This window comes from Pristiophorus japonicus, chromosome 16 (assembly GCF_044704955.1).
Source record: "Pristiophorus japonicus isolate sPriJap1 chromosome 16, sPriJap1.hap1, whole genome shotgun sequence".
Taxonomy (NCBI): Eukaryota; Metazoa; Chordata; class Chondrichthyes; family Pristiophoridae; genus Pristiophorus; species Pristiophorus japonicus.
The window spans coordinates 3,792,202-3,804,768 of record NC_091992.1 but is presented as its reverse complement, the minus strand read 5'-3'; the positions used below and the strand labels follow the sequence as shown (position 1 = coordinate 3,804,768).

Genomic DNA, 12,567 nt, shown 5'->3' with positions numbered 1-12,567 from the left:
AAACACTGGGGAACGAGTACACAGGATTACATCGGATATACAGCACAGAAACAATCCATTTGGCCCACCCAGTCCGTGCCGGGGTTTATGCTCCACTCGAGCCTCCTCCCGTCTTTCCTCATCTAACTCTATCAGCATAACCCTCTATTCCTTTCTCCCCCATGTGTTTCTCCAGCCTCCCCTTAAATGCATCGATACTATTCACCTCAACCCCTCCCTGTGGCAGCGAGTTCTACATTCTCACCCCTCTCTGGGTAAAGAAGTTTCTTATGAATTCCCCATTGGATTTCTCGGTGACTATCCTATATTGATGGCCTCTAGTTATGCTCTTCCCCACAGAGTGGATACAGAGAGAATGTTTCCACTTATCAAAACCTTTCATAATTTTTAAAGACCTCTATTAGGTCACCACTCAGCCTTCTTTTTTCCAAGTGAAGAGGCCCAGCCTGTTCATCCTTTCCTGACATGTATACCCTTGCATTTCTGGTATTATTCTTCTTATAAATCTTCTCTGCACCCTTTACAGTGCCTCTATATCCTTTTTATAATATGGCGACCAGACTGTACGCAGTAGGTTTGATACAGGTTTAGCATAACTTCCCTACTTTTCAATTCTATACCTCTAGAAATAAACCCGAGTTCTTGGTTTGCTTTTTTTATGGCCTTGCTAACCTGTGTCGCAGCTTTTAGCGATTTGTGTATTTGTACTCTGAGATCCCTTTGTTCCTCTGCTCCACCCAGACTCTCACCCACCAAGTAACAAGTGAACCCCTTAGTCTAAATCATTAACATAAACTGTGAACAACAGTGGTCCCAGTACTGACCCTTGTGGAACACCGCTACCCACCTGCTGCCCCTGTGAATAGCTACCCTTTACCCCTACTCTCTGCTTTCTGTCTTGAAGCCTGTAAGTGGTTACCCTTGGGTGTTTTCGACGCAGACCCCACGTTACACTAGTTCTAGACCTGGGAGTGATTACTGTACTGAACAGATGAATGAGTCACAGACAAATACCTCGGTCTTAACCGGCTATGCTTTATTAAAGCTAAACACACACCTGCACGCAGTAAAACCACACGCACCCTGGTGTGTAAAACAAACAAATGCAGTACAATACACAGTGTGGCCTGTCTAACAGGCCCCTAAACGCGAAGTACACACGTCTAAAACACCTCCCCTGTAAACCCTAAAAATTTGGTTGGGAGAATGCATGATGCCCCCTCGCACTGTGGCTGTGATCTTAAAAGATGTGCGTGCAGAAAATGATCGCCGATTTCACTGGCTTACTCGCTGCTTCCGATGAAAAGGTATCTTTTCTGGTTTCTTCTCTCTGTCTCAATACGGAGGGTTGGATTCTTGTCGGGGCGAAGCAGTGAGGCACGAGAGAGAGCTGTGTCCACATGGCATGCTTTTATATCCCAAGTTCGTTTGCCTTTTCAAGCTGAATAAAGTTTGTTTCGAGGCTTCCTGTGGGTGTGTCTTTTGCTTTTACCCAATAGAGTTCCTTGTTTTCGAGGCTTCCTGTGTTTGAGTCCAGTGATGGGTTTTCGCTTCCAGGCAGTCTGGTAACTGATCCAGGTAATCACTGATTGACGAGGTCACCTTGCCTAACAATGGACTCCATTAACCCACATCCTGTCTTATGTTGGCCATTGTCATTCCAGACTCCCTGCCCATCATTCTAAGTCCAACATGGAGCCGTTCTTGGGCCCCTCCCACAAACGGCTTCCAGCTTCATTTCTGTGGTGAGAATAATATTAAACGCAATGTCCAGACACTGTCCAATAAATCCTTGGGGGTTCGATGCTTCCAGTCCTTACAAGCCAGCCAGCGATCCATTCTGCTACTTGTCCCCTGACTCCGCATTCTCTGACCTTGTTCATCAGTCTATTATGGGGAACCTTATCGAAGGCCTTTTGAAAATCTAGATAAATTACATCTGCATTACCCTTGTCTACTCTCTCTGTTACCTCTTCAAAATATTCAATGAGGTTGGTCAAGTAAGACTTTCCCTTTTGAAATCCATGCTGACTTTATTATATTTTTAGTTTCTAGATGTTCTATTTTCTCCTTCAGTAGGGATTGCATTATTTTTCCTACCACCGATGTTAAGCTGACTGGTCTATAATTTCCTGTACATGTTCTATTCCCTTCTTAAATATAGGTATTACGTTAGCAATCCGCCAGTCCTCTGGCACTACACCTTTTTCTAACGAATTATTAAATATGTGCAGTAATGCCTCTGTTATCTCTTCCCTGGATTATTTTAAAATGCGTGGATGCAATCCATCTGGACCAAGGGTTTTATCCTCTTTGAGTTTGATTAGTTTATTTAATATATCCCCTCTTATTTTAAATGTACGTATCTCATTACTAATCTCATTGTCCAATGTCATGTTCACCTGTTCTCTCTCGCTGGTAAATACTGAAGCAAAGCAGTGATTTAATATTTCTGCCGTCTCTCTATCGTTACCTGTGGTATTATCCTGTCTATCCCTCCATGACCCTATTCCCATCCCAACCTTCCCTTTTTTATTGACAGGAAGGAGCTGTACCAATGGGGCGGGCTCCGCCTGAACCGGGACGGGACCCGTGTCCTAGCGGAAAGGGTAAATAGGGAAGTGGCAAAGGCTTTAAACTAGTTAGATGGGGGGAGGGATCTACAAGAAACATTTCTTTATGTTCCTTGATTTAATTTCATAGTTCCAATTTGCTTTCCTAATTGTTTTTTTTTTACTTTTCTCCTAATCTTTTCGTATTCTCCCTTATCATGCACTCCCCTGCTGTCTATGTACTTAATGTATGCCTCTTTCCTTACCCTCAACTGTTCCCTTATGGCTTTATTCATCCGTGGAGTCTCATTAGTGTTTAGTTTGTTCTTTCCTTTTAGTGGAATATATTGTCCCTGGACTCTGTTGAACACCATTTTAAATGTTCCCCATTGTTGTTTGCCAATATTGTTACCCATTTTATTTTCTGAAGTTCTATTCTCAGCCCCTCAAAATCAGCTGTTCTCCAATCTATTGCCCTGGTTTTCGTCATACTTGTGTCCTTCTCAATTATCTTAAAACGTATTATGATCACTATTGCCTAGATGTTCCCCTACTTTTACTTCTCTTATCTGCTCTGGTTCATTCCCCATTACTAGATCCAGTAGCGAATCCTCCCTTGGGCTTTTTACATATTGGGTTAGAAAGGAGTCTTGTACATATTGCAGGAACTCTATTCCCTTATCCCCTTTACCTACCTCTTCTATCCAATTAACATCAGGGTAGTTGAAATCCCCCATGATTGTTGTTCTATGTTTTCTTACTAATTTCCCTAATCTGTCTGCATATTTCTTCCACCTCCCTCCACTATAGGTAGTCTGTAGACTCAACTATTGGTGTGATTGATCCTTTATTATCTTTTATCTCTATCCATATGGATTCTATTTTTGTCTTGCTGATAGCTGTGTCACTTTTTTCTACTGCCATTATGTTATCCCTAATTACAGCTACTCCACCTCCCCCTTTTCCCCCTCAATCTTTTCTAAATGTTATACCCTGCAATGTTTAATTCCCAGTCCTGATTTTTCTGTAGCCATGTCTCAGTAATCCCGATTATGTCTGGTTCCTTGCAGCGTATGATTGCCTCCAGCTCCTCTGTTTTATTACGGACACTGTGTGCATTGCTGTACAGACAGTTTAACGTATTTTTAATAGGAATTCCTCTCGCTTTATGTTTAACCATCTTTTTAGACTCCTGTTCTATAACACTATTTTTTCTCTTGCCATCAATGTCCTCCCTTACTTTATTTGTTGCTATGCTCTCTTCCTGTTTTGTTTATGTTTAGGCTGGTTACATTTCTTGTAGATCCCTCCCCCCATCTAACTAGTTTAAAGCCTTTGCCACCTCCCTATTTACCCATTCCGCTAGGACACTGGTCCCATCCCGGTTCAGGTGGAGCCCGTCCCATCGGTACAGCTCCTTCCTGTCCCAGTACTGTCCCATGAAAAGGAATCCTCCTTTCCCACACCAGCCCTTTAGCCACGTGTTAATTCTCCTGATCGGTCTGTTTCTGTGCCAATTTGCACGAGGCTCAGGCAAAAATCCGGAGATTATTGCCCTCGAGGTCCTGCTTTTTAATTTAGAGCCTAACTCCTGATACTTTTTCAGCAGGAACTCCTCCCTGTTCCTACCTATGTCGTTTGTTCCCACATGGACCACGACAACTGGATTTACCTCCTCCCTTTCCAAGTTTCTCTCCAGCTGCCGTGAGATATCCCTTACACTGGCACCGGGGAGGCAACACACCCTTCGGGATTCTCGTTCTTGGCTGCAGAGGATGCTATCTATCCCCTAATTATAGAGTCCCCTATCACTACCACATTCCTATTCTGCTCTCTTTTTTCCCCCCCCCCCACCCGGACAGCCTGAGCCACGGTGCCTTGGTCTGCATTGTGACGGTCCTTCCCACAGTCTGTCTCCTTGTCCTCACAGGTAGCGAGTACACCATATGTGTTGGACAGGGCCAGTGTCTCCTAAATCCTCGCTACCCGGCTCCCTAACAGTCACACCCTCCCTTTCCTGAACCTGTGCATTCCTCTGGGGTGTGACTGTATTCTAGATAAAATTGTCCAGAAATTCCTCCCCCTCCCTTCTCTGTCGGAGGGTCTCCAACTCGCTCGCCAGCTCAACGACTCTGAGCCGGAGAGACTCGAGATGGAGACATCCCCTGCAGACGTGTTTGCTCGGGACAATCTCGCTGTCCACAAACTCCCACATACTGCAGTCCAGACACACAACCTGCCTTGCCATATCTCAGTCTAGCCTTTTATTTATTTAATTAGTTAAAGTCTTTATTCAATGATTATTTATGGTTTAGTTTAACTAGTTAAGCTGTAAGTTTAATACAGTACTTTATCATTTCCCGCACCTAGTTTAAACCACAGTCCTAAGTTAGTGAGAAAAGAGAGAAAAAATACCTGAATACTCACCAATCAATCACCTACCTGCTGTCCTTGTTTTTTTGGAAATCGAAGGCGGTTCCGCCGCAGCTGATACCTCCTCCAATTAGATCCTTCCCCCAATTCCCACTCTTTCCAAATTCCCAAATAAAACACTCAGTTTAAGGCCACTCTGGTTCTGATCACGTTTGGTTCTGATTCTCTGAAATCAGAGGACAGACATCATAGTTGCGAGCTGCTCTCTTCCCCCACCCCAGCGTTTATTAGTTTATTTGATTGCACAGGAAGCGGTGGAGCGGAAGGAACTTCGAGCGAGGAGATTTCACTTCCGGGCAGAGGTGAACGTCACCCAGCGAAAGGTGGTGCTGGACAAGGAGATCCTGAAGGAAGGTGACCATTTGCTTTTGTTTTGTTCTGGAAAAACTAACGGTTGTGTTGGAGGTTTTACAAAATAGTTTTCGCCCCCGTCTTTTGTTGGAGCCTTGGGCACAGTGCAGAGAGCCACACTTAATCTAACTAGTAAGAGTTAACCCAGAATCTGCAGTCTCAACAGTGCACCGATATAACATCACCTAGCTTACTTGTTATTTATTAAAAAATCTTGCATCTGAGTGCACATCCCTTTGGGCAGCACTTTGTTTTTTTGTGGAATTTTTACTGTCCCCTTTTGCTGTCGTGCTTTGCTAATTGGGGCGAAGTAAAACTGCAGCAAATTAGAACGGAGGTGCGAGGGCGATACCAAGAAAACTACCAATGAGAAACTAATAATGACTCATGGATACACCAATTCTGAATTGACACGGAAGCAGAGCTTGCCAGTTTAAAAAAAAAAGACGAGGTGAAACAATTGAGTTATAAAACACTTTTTGAGAAAAAATAATTTGGACACCATTTTCTTTCTCAGTAACTGAAATTTCCAATGTCTTAAAATAAGGTTTTAATCAACAAAAAAAAGCCTAAATTATATATTTCACTATAACCTGGTTAAGTTTATCCCCTCAATCATTATTAACATTTTTTCTTAAAGTACAAGCCCCGGGTTCTTCAACAGCTTTGCCCAGGACTGTGACACTCGGGCAGGACTCGTGCAATGTCCTCGCTTTCCCAGGATGAACCAGTAGTACGTGGTCACCCAACTGCTGCAATGTCTCTCCTTAGCATCCGGCAATATCGGCTTGGGTTATTTTTCCAAATTGTTTGAAGAAAAGCTGTGGGACACATTTTGGAAGCATTTTGACTTAAGTTTACATTGAGATATTTTTTATATATATATGAGACACTGCCTGTATGTGAGGGAGTGATCCACTTCAAATGTGACACAGTACTTGTTACTCACTTGTAGCTTTTTATGTTCCAATTATAAACAACCTTATTTATTTTTCTCTGCTAAAGTCAAGTTGTGTCTAACAATTTCAGTTTGCATATTTTTGAAAATGATTTGGATATTAACTGGATGGAGCATTTGTGAGATTTTCAAGTAAACTTTTAAGTAGAAGCTATTAAATTTTTTAACATCAAACAATGTTCCCATTAATTTTTGGGTGAGGGGTTGTGGAGGAGGCTGCGTGGCCTATTCTAAAAACCGGTGAACCAACTGCACGGGTGCTGCAGTGTTGCGTGGCTGTGCAGCTTAAAGGGATCGCTGATTAGAAGGCATATTCAGAGAAAGAAAGAGAGACAGAAAGAGAACAGTGTCTTTCTTCCACCTAGTTTGAATTTTTTTTTCTTTTCCCAAAATTAAAAACACATTTAATTGCATTTTGAAAGCTCTGATTCCCATATCCTATGTTTTGGGAGTTAGAAAATATAAATATTCTAATTAATGACAGCAGTGAAACAAAGACTGAGGGAGAGATGGACAGCGAGAGTCACGCGTCCAGGAATCGGTCAGAAAACACAGATCTCTTAGAAACTTGCCAGTCCAGTCACAGGCGCCCCCAAAATGTTCATTGTCCCCCTCATAGCGGAGAGACCCCAGGATTCCATCAGTGAACCACAGCCCATATTCCCCATCCCAGTTCTGCCATACCCCCGGCCACAGTAGTGCCAAACATGCCTCCACTTTGCCAAACTCCATCACCCTCGCCCTGGTTGTGCCAAATTGCCCCCCCCCATGCCAACACAGTCGAGGACCACACCCCTTGCAGCTATCGGCACTTTATCAAAGCAAGCAGTTTCCCAGGTACCTACCTCTAACTGGCACCTCTAACAGTGTATCCTCAGCTTTGAAAATCAGATGGAATAAGAATTAGATACATAAGTAAAAGATATATATAAAATAACGGTTTCATACAATTGTACACAGAAATCAGCAAGCAATATAAAAACCTCATGTACGTGTGGATTTCCTAGAAGGTACCTTTTAGATGCCACAGCTTCCGTCCCGGGTCTGTCGGCCAATCTCGGTGACCCTGGTGTTGGGAGGGGAGGTTAGAGGTTCCCATAGCCCCTGCTCACAGTCCGCCCCCCCCCCCCCCCCCCACCGATAAATGCTCCTGGGAAGCACCTTGGGGCGTTTTGCTACGTTAAACGCGCTATATAATTGCAGGTTGTGGAATGTTGCTCTGGCAGTGGCCCGTGGTTACCTGTTGCTGCTGTATGTTTTGCAGCGATCCCCAGGATTCGCCTGGAGGCCCTTCACGTGATCGGGGTCGATGAGATGAGCACCGAAGAGATCTTTGCCTATTTTAAGGAGTACCCGCCGTCCAGCATCGAGTGGATCGATGATTCCTCCTGTGAGTGAGCTCTTCATTACTCCGCTGGGGAGACCGAGGTGTGAGGCACAAGCTTAGTGCAAAAATTCTCCCCTTGGTCTCATGTTGCTTTTGGTTTTTCACCGCTCTCTCATCACTCCCGAGGATTCAGCCCCTGCCACTTGTTACTCTCAAACCCTGAGCTCGGAGAGTTACTCACCCCACTTCCTCCACGATGGGGCTGCACTGTCAAAGCACCTTAAGCTTCAGCACATTGCTCAACAAAATGGTTGTCACTAAACAACTGATTCACTCATGGCACCTCTCGCCCGGCTCCACTGTTCTTCTGAAACTTTTAACAGATTTTTACAATCTATTCTGGCTTCTGAAAATCCAGGCTGACACTCCCACTGCAGTGCAGTACAGAGGGAGTGCCACACTATCGGAGGGGCAGTACAGAGGGAGTGCCACACTATCGGAGGGGCAGTAGTGAGGGAGTGCCACACTGTCGGAGGGGCAGTTCTGAGGGGGTGCCGCACGGTCGGAGGGGCAGTACTGAGGGAGCACAGTTCTGAGGGAGAGCCGCACTGTCAGAAGGGCAGTACCGAGGGAGTGCTGCACTGTCAGGAGGGGCAGTACTGAGGGAGCGCCGCACTGTCGGAGGGACAATACTGAGGGAGCGCTGCACTGTCGGAACGGCAGTACTGAGGGCGCACCGCACTATTGGGGGAGCAGGGGCAGTACTGAGGGAGTCTTGCACTGTCGGAGGGGCAGTACTGAGGGAGTGCTGCACTGTCGGAGGGGCAGTACTGAGGGAGTGCTGCACTGTCGGAAGGGGCAGTACTGAGGGAGTGCTGTACTGTCGGAGGGGCAGTCTTTCGATGAGATGTTAAACCGAGGCCACTAATCGAAGGTGTCCTGGGCCAATATTTTTCTCTCAACCAACATCACTGGAACAGATTATCTGGTCATTATTTCATTGCTGTATGGGAGCTTGCTGTGCACAAATTGGCTGCCGCGTTTCCTACATTACAACAGTGACTACACTTCACAAGGTTGAAACATATAAGATTCTGAGGGGGCTTGACAGGGTAGATGCGGAGAGAATGGTTCCCTTCGTGGGGGAATCTCAAACTAGGGGGCATAGTTTCAGAACAAAGGACCGCCCATTTAAGACTGAGATGAGGAGGAATTTCTTCTCTCAGAGGGTCGTAAATCTGTGGCATTCTCTGCCCCAGAGAGCTGTGGAGGCCGGGACATTGAATATATTTAAGGGGGAGATAGACAGATTTTTGAACGATCGGGGAGTCGGGGGTTATAGGGAGTGGGCGGGGAAGTGGAGTTGAGGCCAAGATCAGATCAGCTGTGATCTTACTGAATGGCGGAGCAGGCTCGAGGGGCCGAATGGCCAACTCCTGCTCCTATTTGTGTTCTAATGTTCTTATGTAAGTCCTTCATTGGCTGTAAAGCGCTTTGGGACGTCCGGTGGTCGTGAAAGGCGTTATAGAAATGCAAGTCTTTTTCCCTCCCGATGCCCAATGTGAGCGAGTATGTGCTGATTAAAGCCGTGTGTTGGGAGGCCGCGGGTGCTGCTGTCACAAAGATCTCTTGGTTTATTTCTGAATGGCCTGTTTCCTAGGTAACGTGGTGTGGCTGGATGACGTCACAGCCGCTCGCGCCATGATAAACCTCAGTGTGGGAGCGGACCCGAGTGCCAGCGTGCGCACACAGGCTGCGGCCGAGGGCGAACTCAACTCCATAAAGCAAGGTAACCCCCTGAATGCTGCCGATTTAAGCAGTTGCTGAGCAACAGTCCCGGGGAAACATGCTGGTGGAGCTGCAGGGCAGCGGTGGCTTTCTGCTACTGTGCAGATCGCTCTCTCCATTGCAGGATTATTTTGCCCCCCCGCTGTTCCTGGCTCTGGGATCCTTTGCTGTAAAGATCCTATTGTTTCTTGGCCGATATCCTGCGGATAACACCATGCCCTCCTGTGTGTAGAACCCACAGCATTTACAGCACACAAACAGGCCATTCAGCCCAACCGCTGCGAGCCTACACCTCCTCTCCCCTATCGAACCCCTTCCTAATTTTAAAGACCTCCTGACAGGTCACCTCTCCGTTCTGGAGTAAAGTCCAGCCCATTCACTCGTTCCTCATAATTAGCTTTTGCTTTTACTTAATGTTTTCCATCCAAATACATGAACGGAAACATTTGTTGGGCTCTAGGGAAAGAACGCGAATCATGGGATTGCTCTGTCAAAGAAACAGCACAGGCACAATGGGCCGAATGGCTTCGTTCTGTGCTGTATCATTCTCTGATTCCCCTTCCCTCCACAGAAAGGCAGGCTCCTGCTTCACACAACAGGGCGAGGTGAGCATCCACTACTTTGCTCCAAGTGGCCAATCTTCTCATGTGAGCCTAGAAAGTGAATTTCAGCAGGATATTTGACTGCGAAAGGCATCGCAACCAGCCCTGTCCTCAGCTGACCCCCCCCCACCCCAGGGGCGTTGAGGTCAGGTGTGGGAGCTGAAACGCTGTAATCGAGGAGAGCAGCACTGGCCAGGAGGTGGAACCCTGGGCCTCCTGACTCTTGTGACTTACAGCTGCACCAAAGGCATTGCATTTCCCCTCGGAGAGAGTTCTTCGATACATTCCTGCCGTGACTGTCCCTTCGCTTGTCCCCGGGGTATGGTTAATGTACTGGCGCCACTTGTAAGCCAATCGCTTTGATAATGCGATACGATTCTCATGCAGCCCTCCTAATTCATGGTCTGAACTTGCTCCCCTCAGTGACAGTCCTTCGCCCAAGTGTTACCGCAGCTCGAAATTCACTCATAAATTTGATTTGCTTTGTTTTAATCCACTTGGGTTGGAGCCAAACACTGAAGAGCGCTAGGCCTAGTTTGCCAGGCTGGACTGCCAGGTGACCTGTGCCTGTTTGACGTAACTCCGATCGGTGCGCTCCACTTAGTTATATTTGGCAAGGTTGCAGATTGCCCTGGATGAATCCCGTACGCTTTTAATGCATCTCCGCTAATGATTTGCAATGTTTCATTGCAGACGGCTCCAGTGAGCATGACTCGGCTGAAAGGACCGATGATGATGATGATGATGATGACGATGACGACGATGATGAAGATGAAGATGAAGATGAGGATGAGGAGGAGGAGCAGGAGCAGCAGCAGCAGCAGCAGGAGGAGGAGGAGGAGGAAGCAGAAGAGGGGGAGGAGGAGGGGGAGTTGGAGGAGAAATTAGGGGAGAAGGAGCCCAGAGACTCTGAAGAAGTGGGATGCAAGCCAGCCGCAGCAGACGGCGAGGTGCGTCCGAGTGTTTGAGATCGGGTTACGGTGGCACTCAAAGTATCACTTGTTTTCAGATCCTATCTTGTATGTTTCTCCTGTTCTGGCTTTTAACAACTGGCATCAGAAAATTGCAGAGAGGCGCACTTTCCCCAGTGGCTCAACTGGTTTATCCTCTAATCGCCGATCCACGGAGATCGGGCAGGCCCCGAGGTGTGCTCCCCGTCGAGGGGATTCAGGTGGGGGTGTCACAACTGGCCTCAGTTTACAGGGGTTCACTTGGTGAGGGTCCTTCTCCCCCCTGATCTCCAGCCGTTGACCTCTGCTGGGAAGACCACGTGTGTGGACAACTAGTGAGGACAGGATTGAGCTTTTGGCTGTGTTGCCCTTCACAGTTGAATAGCATACTTGGTTCCCACGCTCTAGGTTCATGCACGACTGTGGGGTGCCTGTAGACTTGTAACCCAGGAACCAGCTGATTCCCTTACCCCAACAGGTCTCTGTGCCCATGGACCTTACCCCAGCAGCTCTCTCGGCCCATGGAACCCCGTACCCCAGGAAGGTCCCTGTGTCCATGAGCCTTACCCCAGGAAGGTCCCTGTGTCCATGAGCCTTACCCCAGGAAAGTCCCAGTGTCCATGAGCCTTACCCCAGGAAGGTCCCTGTGTCCATGAGCCTTAGCCCATCGAGGACTTGGCACTTTCTGTCGAAGATGAGAGAAAATTGGTGAGACGGGTTAAATATTCACTCTCGGCGTGAATGTTACTTGTCCTGGAAGTTGCTCTTTCTCTGGTCCCGTGGTGTAAGTTGCTCCTGTTCGTGATCTCAGCGACTTTATGGAAAGGGTCTCTCCCTGCCTGATAGCAGGACCTCACGATATGACAGGAGCAGCTGTTTGCGATCTGGACCAGATATAGATGTGACTTTTAACCGTACCTTACCCCAATCCCTCTGGAGGTGGCTGAGGGAACACTTGGTGAAGCAAGTCTTGATAGGAATTGTTGCTTTATTACACGTCAGACGTAGCTGGGTACGGTAGCATAGTGGTGATGTTACAGGACTAGTAATCCAGAGAGGCGAGTTCAAATCCTGCTACAGTAGCTGGGGATTTTAAATTCAATTAAATAAATAAAAAGCTAGTGTCAGTATTGGTGACCATGAAACTACAAAACCCCATCTGGTTCACTAATACCCTTTAGGGAAGGAAATCTGCCGTCCTTACCCGGTCTGGCCTATATGTGACTCCAGACCCACAGCAATGTGGCTGATTTTTTCTATCTGGAAAGTGGGATTAGGCTGGATAGCCTTTTGTTGGCCGGCGGGGACACGATGGGCCCGAATGGCCTCCTCCCGTGCTGTAAACTTCTTTGATTCTATGATTCAGGTGAACATACAGAACCATTAGCATCAGTTTCATTTATTTCAATCAATACAACTGGCCTTCACAATATATAAAATCAAATAACGAACACGCTTCCCCCCCTCCCCTCCCTCCCCATCAGTGGGTCGTCTAGTTCATTGAGCCTGCCTGCCTCCGCGGTTTCTCTCTCTCATTAAGGCTTTCCCCACTCTCTCTCCTCTCTCTACACAGCCAAAGACAAAGGGCATTCCAACACATTTGAAT

At 46.9% G+C, this 12,567-nt stretch overlaps 1 protein-coding gene and 1 long non-coding RNA gene across 4 annotated transcripts in view; one reads left to right on the top strand and one right to left on the bottom strand.

The window, feature by feature from the left end:
* Window positions 1–12,567, top strand: part of ncbp3 (nuclear cap binding subunit 3) — a 59,031-nt gene that overhangs the window by 28,435 nt on the left and 18,029 nt on the right. For 2 of the 3 annotated variants that reach the window (XM_070856898.1, XM_070856897.1), the window contains exons 3-6: window positions 5,234–5,339; window positions 7,559–7,684; window positions 9,282–9,410; window positions 10,705–10,961. In XM_070856898.1, the coding sequence (XP_070712999.1) occupies window positions 5,234–5,339; window positions 7,559–7,684; window positions 9,282–9,410; window positions 10,705–10,961 (618 nt within the window). The remainder of the gene's footprint in view (window positions 1–5,233; window positions 5,340–7,558; window positions 7,685–9,281; window positions 9,411–10,704; window positions 10,962–12,567) is intronic. The other variant, XM_070856899.1, reaches the window with a different exon arrangement.
* Window positions 6,088–12,311, bottom strand: LOC139226266 (uncharacterized). Its single transcript, XR_011587229.1, has 3 exons — window positions 12,166–12,311; window positions 7,140–7,172; window positions 6,088–6,157 (listed from the first exon to the last, which is right to left on the bottom strand). It is a non-coding gene; the product is annotated as an uncharacterized lncRNA (long non-coding RNA).